The 23,752-nt window shown below is 41.9% G+C and overlaps 1 protein-coding gene across 3 annotated transcripts in view; it reads right to left on the reverse strand.

Moving 5' to 3' along the window:
* Positions 1 to 956: 956 nt before the first annotated feature.
* TMEM128 (transmembrane protein 128) overlaps positions 957 to 23,752 on the reverse strand; it is a 43,413-nt gene continuing 20,617 nt past the window's right edge. Inside the window, exons 3-5 of one of the 3 annotated variants that reach the window (XM_033949237.1) lie at positions 21,198 to 21,359; positions 17,780 to 17,896; positions 957 to 1,086 (exon numbers count right to left, since the gene is read on the reverse strand). In XM_033949237.1, coding sequence (XP_033805128.1) covers positions 17,797 to 17,896; positions 21,198 to 21,359 — 262 coding nt within the window. In that variant the 3' untranslated portion in view covers positions 957 to 1,086; positions 17,780 to 17,796. Of the gene's footprint in view, positions 1,087 to 3,966; positions 4,118 to 13,144; positions 13,760 to 17,779; positions 17,897 to 21,197; positions 21,360 to 23,752 lie in introns of those variants that run through there. The other 2 variants (XM_033949247.1, XM_033949227.1) reach the window with 2 other exon arrangements.

Genomic DNA, 23,752 nt, shown 5'->3' on the forward strand with positions numbered 1-23,752 from the left:
TTTCCTTGTTTTGTCTCAGAATCATAGTGGTCTAATCATGTTTCATCAATTGTAACTAGTCGTTCTAAAAAGTTGGCACCAGCTTGCTGAAAATGCTGCAAAATCAACTTGGAAGTGTCCACTTGATGTCATTTCTTGTCAGCATTCAAATATTTGGGGACTCACTTGGTTGTTAGCTTTTGCATATTCAGCTTACTCATGAATTGTACACCCAATACATTCCCTGGATATCTGTAGTCTCAGAAATTGTTTTAGCCAATATTCGCTGACTTGCCAAAATCATGTCATGTACATGGTCAACAATTTCAGGAGCTGACACCATTTGAGGCCTCCCACACCTTGCTGCAATCATTGGTCTCGATATCTCCATGCTGAAAGTTTGCACACCGCTTCATCACTGTGGAGTAATAATAACTTAATTTTTCTATACCGCCATACCACAAACAGTTCTAAGTGATTTACAAGGGAAGAGACTATATACAGACAGCGACATTACAGAGAACTTTCGAAATTACATTGACATGTTAAGTTTAGTCAGGTTTATCTGGAAGTGTTTTGGAAGTACATCAGGTTGAAGTGGGGTCAGAGAAATTTGGCAAAGAGAAAAGCTTTTATTGACTTTCTAAACATTTGGTACGAAAGTGCGTTTGAGATGAAGTTGGTTAAACATTTGTTCCATTTGCCTGCTTGGAATGAGTGTTCTATCGAGGTATCTTTTGTAGGTGCAGCCCTTTAGGGATGGAAAAGTGAAAAAATAGGTACTGCATGTATTAGTTATGCCTCAGAATTCGAATTGGTGAGACAGATAGGTTGGGGATGAACCTGTCATGGTTTTGAAGCAAAGGCAAGCAAATTTAAAAATGACCCTTGCTTCCACAGGCAGCCAGTGTAGTTTTTTTGTAATATGGGCTTATATGGTCTGATTTCTTGAGGCCATAAATGATGGGCATTTGTCACTCATTGGTTGCATCATACATTCATGGATTTCCTTTGGAGTTTTCTTCTGCAGAACAGGAACTTCATGATGGCTTGGAGTTCCACACTTGAAAATTTCAAACTTTTTGTTGACATAGTTCAATAAGTAATATGAAACAATGTCAAAACAGCATTATGATTCTGCAAATTGGCACTTTGCAAAATAAAATAACACTCTTTTCAGCTACAGTGACAAAATAACGCTCAGAATTTAGGAAGTTGGTTGGGCTAAGATCTTTTCAGCAGCTCCTTGTATAAATACAGGTGGCCTGCTGGATCATATAAGCCCACTCAAACTCACATTTTCAGACTCGGTTTCTTTATTTTTAACCAAAACTGCCAACACACAATTTTTTTAAAGAATTGTTTCTTGCATACAGCAGTCTCACTAGTTCCAATAGCTGTTTAGGTTATTAAAGATCTGTGTGGTAAGATATGGAAGGTAGGAAGGTCTGGGTTTTGAATTAAGCATGAAAATTTATATGAGTTAGAGTAATAGCTTACAAATGGTCATGTTTCTACAGCTTGCAGCCAAGATATATACTTAACATGGACAAAAAACTGCATGTACTGAAAAGGGTCAATTGGTCTTTAATTATCATCATCTACTTTGCTATTATATGATCCGCTTATCTACCTCAGTGTTAAAGTTTTCGCTCTCAAGAGGAAAACAGAAACAGTGAAATGATAAAGGCTTCTACCAGGCTGCTGGAAGCTGAACTTCAAGAAGAGAATTAGACAAAGGACAATTTTACAACCTAGGTGCTCATACGTATGTACACATGTAAGTATTTAGGATTCTAGCATGTATGCACATATGTGATCGTCTCTGAGAAAAGGTGACAGTAGTGAATTTAAAATGTTGGAAGTGGCCAATTTTCCATATCATGGGTCTATAAGCAGTCTGCAAAATTTACACATTTGAACTGCTGTAATGTTTTCATTTTTTCACATAAGTGGATAGTATTTGTATTGATTAAATTAATTGCTATAATAGAATTAATTAAAAACTCATTTTTTGTTTCTGGAGACTTGTCACTTTTTCCCCAGAGATGGTCACATATGTGCATAAATGCTAGTATGGCAAATACCAGCCTACTGTAACTTCCATGATGCATATTCACGAGGGCAGAACATGAGAGAGACATAATGCAAAGCATCCACATACACGCATCCCTGCCATGCTTAGGCACATGCACTTCCACTAGCTCTATGTCTAACATAAATGCAAGCACATAAACTGCAGGTGAGTTAGTAGTTAATTATGCTAGTATTCTATAAGGGAATATAGGCATCTGCTTTCCTTTATAGAATAGGCTCCTACAACTTGCCCTCCAGTTTCCTAATTGGAAGTGGCCAGTTATAGCATTGCCACCTTGGTGATTTTAGCACTTGCTACATCTGAATCTCTTGTCCTTGGACAGAAAGAGGTTCTTAGAAACAACAGGTTATGATGAGGCAGCACCTCAGGGAATTACTATAAATGGTGCCCTGTAAGGATAGCTTGTTTACAATATATAGTCATTGAGAAAAATCAAAAAATGGGATGAACATTACCCGGGCAACAGTTACACTTAACAAAATATACCTTGGCATTTCACTTGATAGTCTTTCATTGAAGTGGTTCAAGCATGGTGCTCTTCTTCAGCTTTAGTTGAGCCAAAACTAATTTATTTGATGAGTAAATCCCTGGTGCTTAGTCCAGATGGATCTATCTTCTCTCTCTTATGAAGATTGTTGAAGTGCTTCATATCTACTGAAATGTCAGTGCCAAAGTTTTATGTAGAGTATCCAAGTAGTGCCAAAAGGTGATACTATATTTAAACAAAAAGCTTAAGCAAAAAAAAAAAAAACCACAACAGTTTGGAACTGTATAAACACTGGTACTTGCGTTTGATCATAATCTAAAGATGGTTGTAGAGTCCTTTGTAAGACAAGTAGTCCCAGGTCACTGTGATAGAATAATGCACATGGAATTCTACGCGAAACAGACTTTAATTTCTACCTCAGTAATTTTCTTTTGTCCAGTATCTACCTCAGTTAAGTGCTGGACAGGTTTCAGAAGAAAGTATTAGTCTGCATGAGAAGATATATATCCAGTGCCTGGGGTTTCAACTTCACTGCTTCTCATATGCTCTATCCAGACCCACCAAGCTCTTCAGGCTCTCACACCACTTCACAGAACAATACCGCAGCTAAGTTTTTCTCTTTTTTTGCTGTGTTACACGCTGAATCCTGGACTACTTTGCTACAGTGCTGATTTACCCATTTACACATTTACAAGAAAGCTCTATACCGGTATTGTTCTGTGAAGTGGTGTGAGAGCCTGAAGAGCTTGGTGGGTCTGGATAGAGTATATGAGAAGCAGTGAAGTTGAAACCCCTGATGCAGCAACCAGAGCGAAACGGAGGGTTCCCCGTCGGGTTCAGTGGTTGCAGGGCCCAGGAGGTGAAGGATTGAGAGATCCTGGATGCCGAAGCAGCTAAGTTGTTCTCTTTTTTTGCTGTGTTCCACGCTGAATCCTGGACTACTTTGCTACAGTGCTGATTTACCCATTTTTTCACAACTGAGGGCTGTGTGTCCCGGTGTGTTTTGTAACATCTCCCTGCAGGCTACCATAGAGCTTTTTCTACTGGTTCTATATTTTGGAGTACAGGGTTAGCCTTGAAAGGTGGAGTTTTTTGCCAGATGAAGCTGAACTGAGGCTTTTTCTCCACCTTTCTTTTTCCCTGTTACTACCTGTTGTGTGATTGACTTGTGTGTGTGTGTGTGAAATTAAAGCCTGTTAGTGTTGCAGAGGAGAGGTTTGTTGTCCATATGGGGTTCTGTTTTAGAAGTAATATTATTGAGGCAAGATATCCCTTGACTAAAACCATGTTGACTTTCTCTCATTAATCCATGCTTAATCCATGTGCTGTCATTTTGTTCTTTATAATAGTCTCTACCATCTTGCCCGGCACTGACGTCAGACTCACCGGTCTATAATTTCCTGGATCACCTCTGGAACTCCTTTTTAAAAATCAGAAACACATTGGTCACGCTCCAGTCTTCCAGTACTATGCTGGTTTTTTAAAGAAAAATTACAAATTACCGGTACTAATAATTCTGCAAGATTATAGCCGGTTTCTGGGTCCCGCCGTGTCTGTGTAGAAAGAACAAACATTTCAGGCATCATGCTGTGGCTTTCTTCAGGGAAACTGGTCATACAATTAGATTTGAAAATACAAAAATCCTGGAGAAAGAAGACCACCAGTGGCCAAGAAGAATCAAAGAGGCAATAGAAATTGCAAGACACCCCAGATGCATGAGATTATTGCCAGTATAGCGATCAGGCTTCTAACAGTGTCTTAATTACTATCGATTGATTTTTTTTTAGATAAAGAGACATATGCGATAAGTTGCACTTCATTGGAAACGTGACCCCTGAGGCAGGTCTTACGGCCGAAACACATACATGTCGGGTCTTAGCAGTAAATAAACAGATTGAGCATCATAGGTCATCTCTTTTGTATTCTTTTATTTTTAAGTGTCAAGCATAATTTTCTTTTTTGTTTATGGTTATATATTATGCTTCTTGGCTAATATAGTTAAAACCTCCCATTATTACTGTTTGTTAGCCTCCCTAATTTCCCAGTTTGTTAGCCTCCCTAATTTCTGATAACATTTCAGCATCTGTCCGTTCATACTGGTCAGGCGGACGGTAGTCCACTTCTATCATTATCCTTTTTCCCCTTACATATGGAATTTCCACCCATAGGGATTCCAAGGTGTGTTTCTGCTCCTGTAGAATTTTTAGTCTATTTGATACAAGGCCCTCCTTAACATATAATGCTACCCACAGGTTCAAAAATGATGTGCCTATTGCACTAGGAAAGGCGACAGCAAAAGCTAGGATGTTGGGTGCAGAGAGAAATGGGCAGTAGGAAAAATGATGTATTGATGCCCTGTATAAGACTCTGGTGAGACCTCATTTAGAATATTGTATACAATTCTGGAGACCACATCTTCAAAAAGATATAAAAACTGATTGAGTTGGTCCAGAAAAAGGCTACAAAAATGGTCAGTGATCTTTGTCATAAAGCATATGGGGACAGACTTAAAAATCTTAATATGTACACTTTGGAGGAAAGGCGGGAGGAGATATGATAGAGATGTTTAAATATCTATGTGGCATAAATAGACACGAGGCCAGTTTCTTTCAGTTTAAAGGAAGCTCCAGAGTGAGAGGGCATAGGATGAAGTTAAGAGGTGATGGGCTTAGGAGTAATTTAAGGAAATACTTTAGATGCATGGAATAGTCTCCCAGTAGAGTTTGTGCAGACAAAGTCTGTCTGAATTCAAGAAAGCGTGGGACAGGCACGTGGGATCTCTTAGGGAGAGGTGGAGATAGTGGATACTGCAGATGGGCAGACTGGATTAGCCATTTGGCCTTTATTTGCCATTGTGTTTCTATGCTATTTTTCTTTTGAACTGTTGAGGTTTATTATCATTCAGAAGTGAGGAACTTTTTCTATTTAGCAAGAGTTTTCTTGTTTTTTAAAAACATTATACATTTTTTAAAAAGAGAGCTTTTAGGTAGTAACTGACCAAATTTATAGAATATTGATTCTGCAGAAAATCCACTCACCAAAAAGGAAGCATATACAATTTAGAAAATATAATAAAAATATACAATTTATTAAAACAATGAAGACATGGACAATGCACTAGTTCAATATAACACAAACAGAAAGGAATGATGGAGAAACTACATGGAAGATTAGTGGAGGTTCAAGGTTTTTAAACTTCAATAATTTTAAAATTATGAATTTAGATTACTACTACACACTGAAAAAACATTTATAGCGGCTTCAGCATGCATTCCTCCTCCTCCAATATACTCTCTTCCTCTCCCTCTTCCAGTAAGCCTCCCTAACACACTCAGCCTCCCTGACACTCTCAACCCCCATCCCTTCTCCTCTCCGCCCCCCCTCCCACCCAACAAGCCAAGCTTTAACCATTCACTGCATGTTTGTCTTTTGCCACTGGGATGTGTATGTGTACCTTATGCTCTAGCAAATTGCCATTATTGGGCCTCCAAGGATATTACATAGATTTAAGACATACTTTTAATTCAGGATAAAGAAAGAGTTTATCTCAGATTGGTTTTTCTTTCCCTGTCAACAATGCACCTTTCCACTTAAATGTATTTGATTTCATATTGTACGCATATTACTAAGGTATAATTAAAACAAAGGACTCCTTTTATTGAACTACATTAAGGGCCCTTAACACCCAGTTCACGCCATGTTAACTACTAGCACAGCTGTATTAATGTGCTTTGCATTATTTTCACCGTTAGTGTGTGATAAACCTGGCATTAAATGTTTTTTGCATCAAGGAACATTGCACTAGCAGAGAGGGAACCTGGCAGTTAATGTACTACACTTTCTGCACACCAACTACCTAACGCAGAGTTAACACAGGACTATTTACCACCTAAACAGAAGGCACTAAAGAGTCCATTAACTACAGCTTAGTGAACGCTGTATTTAGTGTATACTAAATACCAAAAAGCCCATTTTATACCTATGGGCATTTTAGCATTTAGCACATGCTAATTCTATTAATGTGTGCTAAGATTTAATAAAAGGGTTCCTAAGTTCTTCCATATTAAATAAGAATATGTACTGCACTTTAATCTCAATGTTAGAAAATGACCTGCAATAAAAAAAAGAATGACCCAAGAAGTGCTGTGTTAAAATTTGCAGCTACTGCATAGTAAAGTCTCACATTAAGCTGTGCTAATTGCACATTTTACTGCAGCTTAGTATTTATTTATTCATTTTTCTATACTGTTCTCCCAGGAGAATGGCTTATATGAATTTATTCAGGTACTTGAGCATTTTTCCCTGTCTGTCCTGGCGGGCTCACAATCTGTCTAAAGTACCTGGGGCAATGGGGGGATTGGGTGACTTACCCAGGGTCACAAGGAGCAGTGTGGGTTTGAACCCACAACTCCAGGATGCTGAGGCTGTAGCTTTAACCACTGCGCCACACTCTCTCCCCCTCCCAAAGTTTCCTGTTTGGCATCTTTATGTTGCATAGTAACTGTTTTAAGAATTGATAGCTGAAACTTTAGATATTATAGTTCAAATATTCATATTGACAGCAGTGTCAAAGCCAAAGCTCTGCAAAGCTTCCCCTCAGATAGATTCTAAGAAGCTTGTTGAAAAACATGCACCAGAGCCTTCATCATGTAAAATAAGATATTATTTTCTTTTTAGATTTTTGACCTGCTAAGTCATGCTGCAAATTGTGCTACCATTGTGTTTGTGCATAAGTCTAGTAGCCATACTGATTAGGGAGAAAAAGCACAGTTACTTACCTAACAGGTGTTATCCAGGGACAGCAGGCAGCTATTCTCACATATGGGTGACATCATCCGACGGAGCTCGGATGCGGACGCCTCACAAGTAGACTTGCTTGAAGAAACTCGAAGTTTCGAGGCGCCCGCACCGCGCATGCGCGAGTGCCTTCCCGCCCAGCACAGGGCGCATCTCCTCAGTTCAGATAGCTAGCAGAGAAGCCAACCAGGGGAGGTGGGTGGGTTGTGAGAATAGCTGCTTGCTGTCCCTGGATAATACCTGTTATGGTAAGTAACTGTGCTTTATCCCAGGACAAGCAGGCAGGTATTCTCACATATGGGTGACCTCCAAGCTAACCAGAATGGGATGGTGGGAGTGTTGGCAATTTAGGAGAATAAATTTTGTAATACTGTTTGGCCAAACTGTCCATCCCGTCTGGAGAAAGTATCCAGACAATAGTGAGAAGTGAAGGTATGAACCGAAGACCAAGTAGCAGCCTTGCAAATTTCCTCAATAGATGTAGATCTGAAGAAAGCTACTGAAGCTGCCATTGCTCTGACTTTATGGGCTGTGACTTTACTGTGAAGGGGTAATCCAGCCTAGGCATAGCAGAATGAGATACAAGATGCCATCCAGTTGGAGATGGTACGCTTAGAGATAGGATGTCCTAACTTATTTGGATCGAAGGAGACAAAAAGTTGAGGAGCAGATCTGTGTGGTTTGGTGCGTTCCAAGTAGAAAGCCAAAGCACGTTTACAGTCCAGAGTATGAAGAGCTGATTCTCCAGGGTGAGAATGAGGCTTTGGAAAAAACACTGGAAGTATGATGGATTGGTTGAGATGAAATTCCGAGACCACATTAGGTAGGAATTTAGGATGAGTACAAAGAACCATTTTGTCATGATAGAACACCGTGAATGGTGGGTCAGTAACTAAAGCTTGCAGCTCACTGACTCGTCGAGCAGAAGTGAGGCCAACGAGAAACACCACTTTCCAAGTGAGATACTTTAGATGAGCCTTATCAATTGGTTCAAATGGAGGCTTCATGAGCTGAGTAAGGACAACATTGAGGTCCCAAACCACAGGAGGTGGTTTGAGAGGAGGTTTGACATTGAAAAGTCCTTTCATGAAACTGGAAATCACCGGATGAGCAGAGAGGGGTTTCTCTTCAATAGGCTGATGGAAAACCGCAATTGCACTGAGATGGACTCGTATAGATGTAGACTGGAGGCCAGAATTGGATAAGTGCAAAAGATAGTCCAAAACAGAAGATAAGGAGGAATGCTGAGGCTCCTTATGATGAGAAATACACCATGTAGAAAATCTAGTCCATTTTTGGTGATAGCATTGTCTAATGGTAAGCTTTCTAGAAGCTTCTAAAACATCTCTTACAGATTAAGAAAACTGAAGAGGAGTTATGTTGAGAGGTACCAGGCTGTCAGGTATAGAGACTGCAGGTTGGGATGAAGCAGAGATCCTTGAGTCTGTGTAAGCAGAGAAGGAAAAACTGGTAGAAGGTATGGCTCCCTGCTGCTGAGTTGAAGTAGAAGGGAGTACCTCTGTTGCTTTGGCCACCGAGGAGCGATTAGAATCATGGTGGCATGATCGTTCTTCAACTTGACCAGAGTCTCAAGAATGAGAGGAAATGGAGGAAAGGCGTAGAGGAAAAGATTCGTCCATTCCAGAAGAAAAGCATCTGCCTCGAGGCGGTGGAGAGTATATCCTGGAGCAGAACTGAGGCAGTTTGTAGCTGTGGGGAGCTGCAAAGAGGTCTAACTGTGGCGTTCACCATTGTGAAAAAAATGTGATGAAGAGGCGAGGAATGGAGAGCCCATTCGTGAGGTTGCAGGAGACGACTCAAGTTGTCCGCCAAGCAATTATTTTCCCCTTGAATGTAGGCAGCTTTGAGGAAGGTGTTGTGGCGGATTGCCCAGTCCCAAACCTCCAGAGCTTCTTGACAAAGGGAGGCAGACCCTGTCCCTCCCTGTTTGTTGACATAATACATGGGGACTTGGTTGTCCGTGCAAACGAGGACTACTGTGTCGTGAAGGAGATGTTGAAAAGCATGGAGAGCTTTGAGGATCGCTCTGAGTTCCAACTGATTGATATGACACTGACGATCCGTACTGGTCCAGAGGCTTTGAGTACGGAGACCATCGAGATGAGCGCCCCAAGCATAGGTCGAAGAGTCTGTCGTGAGGACCTTCTGATGAGGGGGCGTTTGAAAAAGCAAGCCTCTGGAAAGATTGGAAGAGAGCATCCACCAACGGAGAGACTGCTTCAAAGAAGGAGTGACTGTGATGTGTCGAGAAAGAGAAAGATGTGTCGGAAACCTGTGTCCATTGAGATGCCAGGGTCCACTGAGGAATTCTGAGGTGAAGTCTGGCAAAAGGAGTCACATGTACTGTGGAGGCCATGTGACTCAGAAGTACCATCATGTGTCTTGCTGAGATGGAAGGGTGGGAAGACACTGTGTGACAGAGTTGAAGAAGAGCTTCCAGACGTTGTTGTGGAAGAAATGCTCTGAGTTGGACAGCGTTCAGAACAGCTCCAATGAATTGTAGATTCTGTGAGGGCTGAAGTTGAGATTTGGGAAAGTTGATTTCGAATCCCAAACTTTGTAGGAACCAGGTAGTCCATTGGGTCGCTACAATAACCCCTTGAGATGTGGAATCTTTGATGAGCCAGTCGTCGAGGTAAGGAAATACCTGAAGACCATGATTTCTTAGAGCTGCTGCTACCACTACCAGACACTTGGTGAACACTCTGGGAGACGAGGTCAGGCCGAAGGGTAGAACTCTGTATTGATAATGCAGATTCCCCACCCGAAATCTGAGGTATTGACGGGAGGCTGGATGAATGGGAATATGAGTTAGGCCTCCTTGAGATCCAGAGAGCATAACCAGTCGTTCTGCTCGAGAAGGGGATAAAGAGATGCCAGGGACAACATTCAAAACTTTTCTTTGACTAGAAATTTATTGAGAGCCATGAGATCCAGAATGGGTCATAGATCACTTGTCTTCTTCGGAACAAGGAAGTAACGGGAGTAAAAACCCCTGTTCTGCTGTTCCAAGGGAACTGGTTCAATGGCATGGAGATGAAGCAGAGCTTGAGCTTCCTGAAGAAGGGCGGTCTGGGATGGATTGGAAGGATACTCTCTTGGAGGAAGCTCTGGTGGAACCTGAGTGAAATGGAGAGTATCCTTCCCTGATGATTGTAAGCACCCAGAGGTCGGATGTAATTAACGTCCATCGGTTGTAAAAATGATGGAGATGACCTCCTATAGGGGGAAAAAGAGACAGAGACAGAATGGTGGTTATGCTCTGTTGTAAAGTCAAAAAGGCTGAGAAGCTTTAGGTGCAGCAGAAGGTTGGGATTTCTGTTGCTTCTGAGGTTGCTGTTTTTTCAGAGGAGGGCGAGTATAAGGAGCCAGCTTTGGAGCAAAACGCCTTTGATAGATAACAGCAGGGAGTGCAGGCTTGGCAGGAGCTGGCTTTGGTTTAGGTCTGACTATTGAAGCACATGATTTTTCATGGTCAGATAATTTCTTGGTGGCTGCCTCGATGGATTCATCAAAGAGGTCGTTGCCCTGATAAGGAAAGTTAGCTAAGCGGTCTTGAAGGATAGAGTCCATGTCAACGGTACGAAGCCAGGCAAGACGACACATAGCTATAGAGCAAGCAGCCGCTCGAGCAGATAACTCAAAGGCATCTTAAGATGATTGGAGGAGATGGAGACATAATTGAGAGAAAGAAGCAATGACTTCTTGAAACTCAAAATGCATGTGGTTATCCAAATAAGCCAAAAACTTCGGTAGAAGAGAAAGAAGAAATTAAAAATAAGTGATGAAATAAAAATTATAATTGAAGACTTTAGAGGACATCATAGCATTCTGGTAGATGCGACGTCCAAATTTGTCCATAGTTTTCCCCTCCCTTCCAGGAGGAACTGTGGCATAGACCTTGGAAGGATGGGATCTCTTCAAGGAGGATTCAACAAGCAGGGATTGATGAGATAACTGTGAGTTGTCAAACCCTTTGCGATGCACAGTTTTATACCTCGACTCCAATTTTCCTGGAACTGCTGGTATGGAAAAAGGAGTCTCCATGCATCGAGCAAAAGTCTGATTCAAAAGCTTATGAAGTGGAAGCTTAAGACACTCTGCCGGAGGTTGAGGAAGATGCATGACTTCTAGATATTCCTTAGAATATTGGGAGCCAGTATCCAATTGTACATCCAAGTCCACAGCCATCTGTCGCAGGAAAGACGAGAAAGATAGCTGATCTGCCAATGCTTTGCCTCGAGAAGGACTCGAGGATGTCTAGGCAGCCTGTGTCGAAGAAGAAGCTTCGGCATGGAAAAAGGCATCAAAGGAACCTGGTGACTTGGACAAGGCAATCGAGACCGGAATATCCTTGAGGTCCGGCATCGGAGACCTCGAATGAGGTGTCAGTGGTCTGGTCGAGGTTGGAGTAGATCGAGGCTTCGAGGAAGATGGTCTATCCTGAGAAGAACGATGCCTGGAAGAATGCCTCAATGAAGGCCTCAAATGGTGATGAGAACTGTGTCTGGAACCAGATCACGAGGATCGAGGAGATTTCGCCTCCGAGACATAAGCAGTCGATGCCGATGTATGAATAGGACTAGAGGCTGTAGATCGAAGCTCCAGAGGCTTGGTGGAGGAACCTCGATGCACTCTCAAAAAACTCTGCTCCTTGCTTAGAGTGTGAGGATTCTCATCGATGGACTCGCAAAGAATCTGCTCCTTGCATTTCATGTTTGGATGGCAGACCAGACACTCGCAGAGACTCTGCTCCCTGCAAAGAGTGTGGAAGCTCAGACTGGGTCATAGGAAGCGGCTCGACCTCGCGGGAGTCTGCTGAATGCCCAGGCTGGATAAGAGGAAGCAGTTTAGGTCCCATGTTAGTAAGGAACTGAATAAACTGCTTCTCTAACATGGTCTGGAAAGAAGCCGGCAAAGATGGATCCGCGTCTGAAACCGGACCACCTGCCTTGGCTGGAGGTTCCTTCGAGGTAGTGTGAGTGTGTTTCGATTTAGAAGTCTTGAACACTTTAATCAACACCGGTGGAACCGACTGCTGAGTTATCTGACCTGAGGAAACAGGGGAAGATACAGCAGATGACGTCGAAGCAAGAGCCGCTGCAAACGACGAAGGTCTGACGAGGCTCGAGGTGGAAGCAGTAGGTGCAGAAGGAGCCTCGATGGAAGTCGAGGCCGAAGACGCTTTCGAAGTTGAGGGATCAGTAGGAGACTCCATCTCGAAAAGCTTGTCCACCAGAATGCAACGACGCTTGAAAGCACGAGGCTGAAGTATTTGGAAAGGCAGGCACGACCTAGGTTGATGTTTTGGCCCAAGGCACTTGAGTCAGCGTCTGTGAGGGTCCGTGAGAGAGATCATGTGCTGATACTTGCTATACCTCTTAAAGCCTGTAGCAGGCCGGGACATAGGCAGAAAAATAGCCGCCGCAAAGTCGAAGCTCTCGGGCTGCAGCCAAGAGGCCCGTCCCAGAAAACGAACAGAAGATGACAACATTTTTTTTTTTTTTTTAACTAAAATAAAATAAAACAAAACAGCGATTCGTGAAGGAAAAAACACCAACCGCGGTTGAGAGAAGGTAAAAAAGTGAACGAAGTTAAACGCAGAGAGTCAAAAACGAACTTCTCGGCTCCGCGGAAAAGTAAGAAATGAGGAGACGCGCCCTGTGCTGGGTGGGAAGGCACTCGCGTATGCGCGGTGTGGGCGACTCGAAACTTTGAGTTTCTTCAAGCAAGTCTGCTTGTGAGGCGTCCGCATCTGGGCTCCGTCGGATGACGTCACCCATATGTGAGAATACCTGCCTGCTTGTCCTGGGATAAACTATTCTGTCAGTTGACAAATTTTTTAAAGCTATATAAGAAAATGACCATTTGAGGAAAAAAAAAAAAAAAAACAGGTCTCACATGCTCAGCTATTACATCAATCTAACACAACACAAAAATAAATCACATAAATAAATCCAAGAAAATACTATTTACATATATTGTTTTATGCTTTTGGAAGTAATATTTTTGTCTCAAAAATTGTTTTATTATCTTGAACATCAGAAATGCCATTTTTCCTATGGCAACAGGGTGACAGCTCCTGAAATAATATTTGTGTAATTTAGTGGCCTCTACCTTCCCTGTACAACACCAGATTAATCACAAGGATATGGTTTCAGAGCCAATATGCTACTAAACCTTTGGAATTTATGGAATCCAAGAAATGCATGTTCCATGTTCTACATCAGTGCCTTATAACCATAGGAGACAACACTGCATGAAGCTAGAACACAGACAGGCGTGCACAGACAGGCATGCAGCTAGTTTTCAATCACTGTGTATTGTTCTTTAGCTTCTCTAGAGCTAGGATGGTACTGGATCTTCCTCTTCCATAGCTGGATAAAAGACAATAAATTGATTATTACAAAGTTATTTTTTTCAAGCTTCATATTAGGCCCTGGTAAATGGACTTTTTGTCATGTTGAAAGGCAATGCCTGTATTCTTAAGAAAAAGAAAATTAAATTGGCTATTCTGAAATTCAATAGTCTAAGCAGCAATATGAAGGGGTGATAAAAAGTTCTCAGCCCAACTAACCAACTTTCTAAATTCAGAGCGCTATTTTGTCACTATAGCCAAAAAGAGTGTTATTTTATTTTATTAAGTGCCAATTTTCCAGATCACTGATTGAACCATATCCATGCCATTCTCTTCTTAGTTGGGCTGAGAACTTTTCAGCACCTCCTCGTACAGTTAATACTAGGTTTAAAAGGTTGAATTTAATTTACTTTCTAAAACTTTTTCGCTAATAACAAAATAAAACAAAAACATGTGCATGCATATAGGAAAACAATGTAGTTAACACTGGATTTAAATAGTAGTGAGTAATCTAGATCCTGCCCTCACACCAGACAGCAAAGCTCTTCCACTTGAAATTATATGATTTCTTAGTGGAATTTTTCCTGGAAGCAAGCAGGACACAGGAGACAACCTCATGCAGTTAAAGGGATGCAATTTCTATGCTCTCAACATCCAAGCTGTGAGGGAAAGAGATTGGAACTGTCCACCACAAGAGCCACTCTGCGAGTTCCAGAGTGACAGAAATGATGTCCACTAGATTCCCCAAGTTCACTCTCAAGTGAAAATGTGACATGCACATTAGAGGATATGTGGCCTAACAACATCAGCATCTGATTAGCTATAATCTGCTGGCTTGTTGAACTTGCTAAGTGATGATGGCATTAGTTTTTAAGAGATGAAAGGTAGGCTCAAGCCTGAACCGTGTGTAGCAGTCTCCAGTGAACTCCAATTGTTGATCTAGAAGGAAATGGGTCTCTGGGTAGTTTATAACAAACTATAGCAACTCCAGCTCCCAAATGGTTCTCTACACAGATTCTTAAGCACCCTCCTGAGATGTGCTCTTGATCAGCCAATCACCAAGTAGAAAAACAGGTGGACTCCCAGTCTGTGTAGTGACACTGCAACTATGACAAGGCACTGTGAAAACTTTGGCAGGAGATGTAAGACCAAAAGGCAGAACGCCAACACTGGTAATGGTGTTTCTCTAATTGAACTCTTAGATACCTCTGGTGAGAGGGACATATCTGAATGTGAGTGCAAGCATCTTCGGATCCAGCGAGTATAGCCAACCGTTTTCCTGAATCATGAGAATTAACCAGGAAAACTATCCTGAACTTTTCTTTGATCAGATACTTGTTCAGGGCCCTTAGGTCTAGGATGGAATGAAATTCCTCCACTTTCTTGAGCACAAGGAATTATTTGGTATAGAATCCCTTCCCCTCTTCCTTTGGTGGCACAGGCTCAACCATGTGGCCCTGAAGAAAGAAAATGAGTTCCTCTGCAACCATGTCTTGGTCCGAGACGCTCATGGTCGACAATTTGGAGGTAGTTCTTGCCAATGAAAGGCATAAGCCCTCCTCTCTCCACCAGACTATATCATGAACCCATTAGTCTGAGGTTACAAGGGGCTATCTTGCTTGAAAAAAAATTTCCAGCTCCTTCATACCAAGTCAAAAGCTCACTTCTTGCTTTGCTTTTGGAAGGCTGCTGCAGAGGGAGGGAATGGGGTTCTTTGGACTGCTGGGAAGGGTGAACAGAAGGAATATACCTAGGATCTCCTCTGACACCTTGCCCGAAAACCTCCGAGAAGTGGAGGCCACAGAAGGAGTAGGCTGAGAATGGGACTTCAAGCTATCAGTATGCTTTTTGAAGAAATTGGTGACCTCTTTTTTCACCTTGTCCCCAAAAAGATTATCACTTGACAAAGGATAGGGTCATGGATTTGATATACCATCTTTCTGTGGGTTTAAGTAATATGTAAAAATAAAACAAAAACATAAAGGTTAAAAAAATACAATACCTTTTTATTGGACTAACTTTATGTAGTTTACAATTAGCTTTCAAAGGTAACCCCTTCAAAGCAGTTTACATGTATTATAAGCAAGTACTTTTTTTCTGTCCCTAGTGGGCTTACAATCTAAGTACCTTTACCTGAGGCAATAGAGGACAGACTTGCCCAGAGTCACAAGGAGCTGCAGTGAGAATCGAACCCAGTTCCCCAGGTTCTCAGCCCACTACACTAACCATTAGCTTATTCCTCCCACTCCAGCTTCTCCTGATCCCTGGTTTTAGGTCTGAAACATACAACCAAGTGAGTCTGCACATGTTAATACCTAATGTGGAGACTCTGGATGTCAGATCAAAAGTATATTTTCAACACTCTTTTGTGAGTTATGAGACAAGCAGGAGTACACTGTCCACTAAGTTCCACAGGTACCAATGCTCATGTACAGCTGATAGGAGTTAACTCTATGCAGGATATAAGTATAGATCCCTAAAAAACTTTCCTCCCAAAAGATTCCAACGTCCTAGGACCCCACCCTGGGGGGTGCAGAGGTATGGGTTCTAGTATTCTTTTGACTGTTATGTATTGGTAAGGAAGCTGCTTCTTCTCAAATGCAGGAGTCTTCTGGACTCTGTATATAGAGCCCACCTTCTGAGAAATGGGCTGCACAGAAAAAAGGATCTCCCAATTTCTCATCTGCACTGCCTTAAGGATGCTATACAGCTTCCTTAGGCAGAGTGTCATACTTGAGAATGTCCAATATCTCAGCCCTGGGCTCATCCTTGACCTTCAAATTAAATGGAAAAGACCTAGCCATTTTTCTCAGAAAAGAGACAAAGAAGAGCTTTCCCTGAGGGAGACTTTCTTCTTTTCTGAGATGGGGAGGGGTCTGAGGGTATATCAAGGAATCACTAATCCAAGAGGTCCTCAGATGCCCGAGCTGTGTATCAGACCCAGCAAAATACTCTTCAAAAGAAGGTCAAGTCTGTGCATGCCTCAGAAAACTGGACTCTAGACAAGCGTGCCGAGGGAAGGTCCCCTCCTGGACTCCAGGGAGATTTCTGCCCTGAGGGCTTGAGAAGAGCACAGTTTCTTCTTATGCCAACACTGGCACCTGGTAGGGATTCACTGCTCTTTGCAAATGCTGTTTTACAATTTCTTTTGATTACAGAAATTAAGAGTATACGCCTATGTAACCATGGGCTTCATATATGGCTGGCAAAATGATACAGCTTGCTTTTACCTACAGAAAAAGATTTGTTGAGAACCCCTTGGTAAAATGCAGTCTGTGAACAGGACAGAGTGTACTTTCTGTTCAATCATTATTAATTTCAGTATAGATTCATGTAAATAAAGTATTAAAATAGTTACCCAATATTTGTATGCATGTTTAAAATAATACTGAACTTTCTCATTCATGATGCTCAACAGACTTTGGGCTAGATTCACTAAGGGTACAGATTGGATTGGATCTGTGAGGGCCTGCGGAGGAACGCCAGGGCAAGGAGCAGGAGAGCAGATTCGGGGGCAGAGAGTCGGGGCAAGGAGCAGGAGAGCAGATTTGGGGAGTCGGGGCAAGGAGCAGGAGAGCAGATTCAGGACAGAGAATTGGGGCAAAGAGCAGGAGAGCAGATTTGAGAAGTCGGGGCAAGGAGCAGATTCAAGGCAGAGCAGGGTGGCAGGAGAAAATCGCAGCAGAGTCAGGGCAGAGAGAGCAGAAGAGTCGGGGGCAGAGAGCTGGAAAGACAGCAGGCAGAGCAGGAGATGGCAGTCGGAAAGCTGTGAATGACTGGTCCCCAGCAGTCGCTTGCTTGTGATCGGCCAGCCCAGTCAGTGTTGCAGGGTTTTTGTTTGTGAATCACTGCCTGCCATCATTTCAATGCCGTTCCCCATCATTTGCATGCGTGGATCGGAGGATGATCAGGACAGAGGTTAGTGAATCGGGTCGGAGGGAAATTGGGTCACAAATGGGTTGCAAACTGATATGTACATGATCGGTTTGCTTAGTGAATCTAGCCCTTTCTTCAGCAACTAATGTTCAAGTATACTCACCTTTTTCTGGAGATGTATTATCCTAGGAGTGATATAAACATCACCATGCCCATAAATTGAGTAAACAGCAGGAAAGGTGTGAAAACTGACCACACAGGCCAAAAGGTTATATTGTAGCTGTTAAAAAAAAATTGAGCAATTTGAAATAAATGACACTGTCATATCGTAATATAAAATAGGCTGAAATCTGAAAAATGAAATAAGAGAATGAAATGGAGACAATAAGAAATGTTCTGAAAATAATTCATAAATGTACTGTATATGCACATGAAACTAAAGAGCTAGGGCCTGATTTATCAAGTATTTCCTGAATAAAAAAAAAAAAAAAAGAGAAAACTAATAAACTACATACATGGGTGTCAAACTCAAGTCTTGAGAACCATAAAGAAATCTGATTATTACCATAACCACAATTGTAAATTAACTATTAAAATGTTTCCAGAAGTTTCAGTGTGGTTGTCCTAAAAACTGGATCTGTTTGTGAGTTACCCAATCCAGGCTGACAACTTTATATGAAGTCTTCCCGTAGAACATCTCACTCTTCTGTCTCAAAAAGCACAACAGTGACACTAGTATGGCATGATACATCATTGTAAACTATTGTAAGAAAAGTAACAGATATCTCACATTTGGTGCTCAAAATCTTAAAGACACATACAGAAACCACTAAGGAAGAATGAAGGTTTATTATAATTTCTACTTAACAGGATTAACAAATATGTCCCAGAATATACAATGCACTGGATATGTGAGATCTTAGCTGGATCTTTGATAGGTGTATCAAAATAAGTGCTCTAAGTTTCCAAGTTTATTCATAAAGGTTAATGAAAACCTTCTTTTTTATTTTAAAGAGCTTTCTAATGGAAGCCTGATGGTCATATACTTATCTAAATTTGGCAGATGTTGACTTAGGGAGGGCAGTGAGATATTTTGTTACTCTTCTTCAGTTAATTCAACTAATTTTTTACTCATTTATTGAGAGGCCTGTGTGATGAAGAAAAGGTTACCTCACACACTGGAACATGTGCTATAGACCAGAGGTTCCCAACACGCAGTATACGTACCCCAAGAGGTACATGGCGTCGTGTGGGTCTACCACCCTCCTTCCTCCTCAACTCATCTGCAGAGCCTCTATCAAACAACACTGCCTTCTTTGGCCTCTTGTGAAAGCTTTTGGTGCCATTTTGACAGTACTAGGATTTTTATAGAGGCGTGTTTTATTGAGTAATCTCCATGGAGATTTTCTTCTAAGTGAAGAAATCATATTGAAGTATCTGTATATGTACAGGTAGTCCCCGTTTTACGAATGTCCGACTTACGTCGGACTCAAGCTTACAAACAGGGAACCCTCATTCTACCTTTGGCGTTCCAACGCGTCCCTCTCCCTTCCTCCCTCCTGCGTCCCAATGTGTCCCTCTCTCTCCCTCCTCCGTTCTGTGCCTATGTACGTGCCTCCCTCTCATGGGTGTTTACCTTTTTCTGGCTGGCTCCCTCCTCCTTCCAGCTGCAGTTGTTTCTCTTCACAAAACCACAGACAGTGGCTGACCCGGAAGCCTTACCTCTGACATCAGAGGAAGTTCCTCTGATATCAAAGGGAAGACTTCTGGCTCAGCTGCGGGACACGCGTAGGAACAACTGCCTGAGGCTTTGTCACGAGAAATGAGCTGGTCAGAAAAGGTAAACACCAGCAGGAGGGAGGTACGTTCTTTGGGCACAGAATGGGTGGAGGAGGATGGGGAGAGGGCCACAAGCACAAACTTTGGACAAAGGATGGAAGGAAGGAAGGAGCAAGCATGAACTTGGGACACAGAACGGAGGGAGGAAGGGGAGAATGAACTTGGACCATAGAATGGAAGAATGGAGGGAGTGAGGGAAAGAGATGCTGAGCTGGGGGGAGGGAATAGAAAGGGAGAATTGGGTGTCTTGAGAGGGAGAGAGATGAAGAAAGAGAATTGTTGGGCATAGGGAGGGAGATATTGGACATGGTGGTGGGAGAAGAGTGAGGTAGAGATGCATGGGGAAGAACGAGATGACAAGGATTAATATTGGATGTGGTGGTGGAGAGGGAACAGTGGGATGGATGGAAAGGGATGCAAGAGGGGCCCATAAGGAGGTGGGAAGAATACTAGGATCCTAGTTACATACAAATTCAACTTAACGGTTAAAAAAACAGAACCCATTCTTAACCTGGGGACTGCCTGTATTATGACTCCTGAGGCAGGCCTCACAGCCAAAACACAGTCCATGTCAATACAATATTAATTGAAATGAAGTTCTGGAATGAGGGGGCATAGGATCAAGGTGAAAGGGGACAGATTCAGAAGTAGCCTGAAAAAATACTATTCCACAGAGAGTATGGTAAATTCATGGAACAGCTTCCTAGTGGAGGTGGTGGAGACAAAAACTAACTGAATTCAATAAAGATTCAGATGAGACCTCTAGATGAAAGGAAGGGAGAGTAGATGGCATAATCTGGCAGACTGGATAAACCATATAGCAGTTGTCTCCAACCTTTTTCATGTAAAGGGCTCAAGTGAATATGAGAGCTCCAAAGGCCACCAAAAGTTTCCAAGTTTACACATACTACTAATTTTGTAAACTGCTTTTACCTGCTTGTTCAGACTGGGTATTAAACATGAAAAATTAATACTAATACTGATTCTAGAATGCTTGTCAGCATCTATCCCGGGGCTCCATCAGTGATGGCACCTATTTATAATAATCAGTTGTCTTGCTTTGTCCTTGGAGAAAATGTATTGTATAAGTTCATAATATTCACTACTGCCTGAAACACAAACCTAAATATATTTATTTACCAATGTAAGGGGTCCTTTTATTAAAGCTTAGCACATGCTAAATGCTGCTCTTTCTATTTTATATTTATGGGCCATGTGACACAGTGCATGCTAATGTCCAATTAGCACACACTAAGTTTCAGTAAAAGGGTCTCTAAGCTACACAAGAACATAGACTGAGTTACCGTACTTAAGAAATCACCAAGGTCTTCCCTGCCAGAAATATACCACAAATCTACAAACAACCTAGATTCATTTATTTTATCATAAGTACTCCTGGAATCTTGATTAACAAAGATAAGCTGTCTTCCAAAACTATGCGCTATGAGAACTGTGTACATTATTTTTCCCTTGGATAATCATTCTGCGGAATCTAAAAAAACGAACCTGAGGAAATACAAGTATTTTCCTAAAAAGCATTTTTATTATACACTGTTACACAGCTGCCACTCTGTAAGAGAGAAGATTCCACCCTTTTGAGTGACATTCATTAGCTTGTTCCAGAATTTGAGTCTTGAGCCAAAGTATTATCATATAAGAAAATTAAACAGATTACCTAAATGTATACAAGTGGAGTTAATACAAGATTAAAACTAATTTTCTTCAAATCAGATTAAACTTACCAGACGGCTGCAGCTATGAAAGTGATAATCGTAATAGGTACCAGTGCTGGATATTTTGTGTCATAGTCACCAATTCCACAGTACCATTCCAGATAAATTACACAGTACAATGCAACTGACAAACACATGATGCACAACACACTGCCAAGGAGAAAAGATGAACTGAAAAAGAAAAAAAAAAAATTACTCTTGATACATGCTGCTCACTTAGCAAAATGTTCAGTCATAAGAATGAAAAAAAGAAAGACAAGCAACTTACATTTCTGCTAACTTTCATATTAAAGGCATAAAGCATTCCTCTGCTCTCAGATGGAGGAAATTATATCTTACCCGATAACTTTCTCCCTGTTTTACTAAGTGCGCTAAGCATTTTAGTGCGCATTTAGTGCAGACTAACCACTAACGCATCCATACACTAATATGCAAGCATTAGCATTTAGCACATGGTTGGCATGCGCTAATATTTAGTAAAAGGAGTGCTTCTAAATATTGCCATGGGCACACGTCATCCTCCATGAAGAAAAGATATAGATCTCTACAACTCCAAGACTCTCCTTGCAGAAGTGATAGTCACCAGGAACAGTGTCTTGCGAGTCAGATCCTTGATCAATGCCAAGTGAACGGGCTCAAAAGGAGCCTCCGACAATGTTCGAAGAACCAGAATAAGGTTCCAAGAGGGGAAGGAAGGACATAGAGGATGCAGATGAGTTACCCCCTTTAGGAAATAAGATATCTCTCTATGTAATGCCAATGAGACACCTTGCACCTTGCCAGAGCAGCCACCTGAACCTGGTGCTGAGATAGTAGGCACCGGTGCCGTAAGGGTCAATGCTGATAACAAAGGCTCAGACTGGACCAGCACCAGAGGAGCCGGTGTCACCATGACAGGGAGTAAGAGTTGTAACTGCTCCCGTAACTCCACTCACAGCACTTCTTGAATTTGCTGCTTAAGAGTCTGCACCGGTACCGCTGGCATTTTCGCCGGTACCTTTGGTGCCACTCTGCGCCCCAGAGATGAGGAGGCCGATGATGAGGCACTCACCCCAATCAGAGCCGAGCGTTTCTTAGGGTGCCTTGAGGTCTGTAGGACTTGGCTCACTGCTAAAGTGACCCGAGGACCCGAAGGGGTGGGGGAAGGCTTCTTAGCCAGCTGGATGCGACACTGAGGTGGATTCCAGCAACGTCGAGTGATATGACGTCAACTTCGGTGTGGACTCCGACACCGGTGTCGAATCTCCCTCCATAGCGGAAACGAAAAGCAGACATTGTTGAATTTGTCAGTTCTTGAGGGTCCTCTTTTGAAGAGAAGAACAACGGGTGCACAAATCAGCCCTGTGGTCTGGCCCCAAACACTGGAGGCACCAGCGATGTGGGTCAGTAAGAGAAATAGGGCGAGCACACCATTCACACTTTTTGAAACCCGTTTGTGGATGGGCTATTGATGGAAAAATGGCCTCGGCAAAATCAAAAGTCGAGGCTTAGGGCATGGAACAGGCCCCGCCGGGCCGCAATCGCGAAAGGGAAAAAGTTAAATTTTTTTTTTTTTACTTTAACACAAAAGGAAGAAGAAAAAGAAAGCTGACAAAAGAGTCAGAAAAAAAAAAAAGCCGCATGAGCGGGAAGGCAGCGAAAAAATATCAATGGCCATTGATAAGCGACTTCTTAGCTCCACGGAAACTAAGAAAATGAAGGGACCGCTTGCCTACGTCGGGCAGGAAGGCACTCGCACGCATGTGCGTTGCAGGCTATCGTGAACTTTCTAAACTCTTAAAGTGGCGATGCACTTTTAAAGTGGTCCATACCAGGGCTCCTTGATGACATCACCCATAAGTGAGAATATGCTGCCTGCTTGTCCTGGGATAAAGAAAAATTCTTTGAAATGGAACTACTGCATGCTCGCCAAAATGTTGGGGCAATTCTCACAAAAGAAAAATTAATTTTTGGAATAATCATACAGATACATGTTTGATCTCTTTGGGAATCCTGAATAAAATTTATTCATAGAATTCTTATATAACAAAAACCTTGTTTTTGATTGCCTTTCTGGATGAGGTGCATCAGTCACACAGTCGCTGACTCATTAAATTATATTTATTATTCTTTTAAAATAAAATATGTATAAAGCAATTTTTTTTGTTTAGTGTTTTTATTGTTAGAAGAAATTCAGTAGAGGGAACCAATAATAAAAACGGTATACCCTGTAGTACCATGTGCAGCGTGCCCTAAAGTCAAAGAGCAGTGGGTCAGAATCCAATAGTTGAAAAGTGTTAACATCCAACAACTGCCGATATATTTCTGTCATTTAGTCTGATATATCTTGTGGCACTATGGCCCCTCCCTTTATCTGCTCTTCTAAATACGTCTTTCTCGAATCTTCATCTCCTTCCCTCATTTTTGATGATTTTAATTTATTTATTTAAAAAATTTATATACCGTCTAAAACTAAATGGTTTACATGGTTTACATACACAGTGTTAAAATGACGACAAAATAAAAACAAATACATAGCAAAATACTATAAAAAGTAAAATTACATACTATCCTCAAGAAAATAT

The sequence above is a fragment of the Geotrypetes seraphini genome, chromosome 1, assembly GCF_902459505.1.
Source record: "Geotrypetes seraphini chromosome 1, aGeoSer1.1, whole genome shotgun sequence".
NCBI lineage: Eukaryota > Metazoa > Chordata > Amphibia > Gymnophiona > Dermophiidae > Geotrypetes > Geotrypetes seraphini.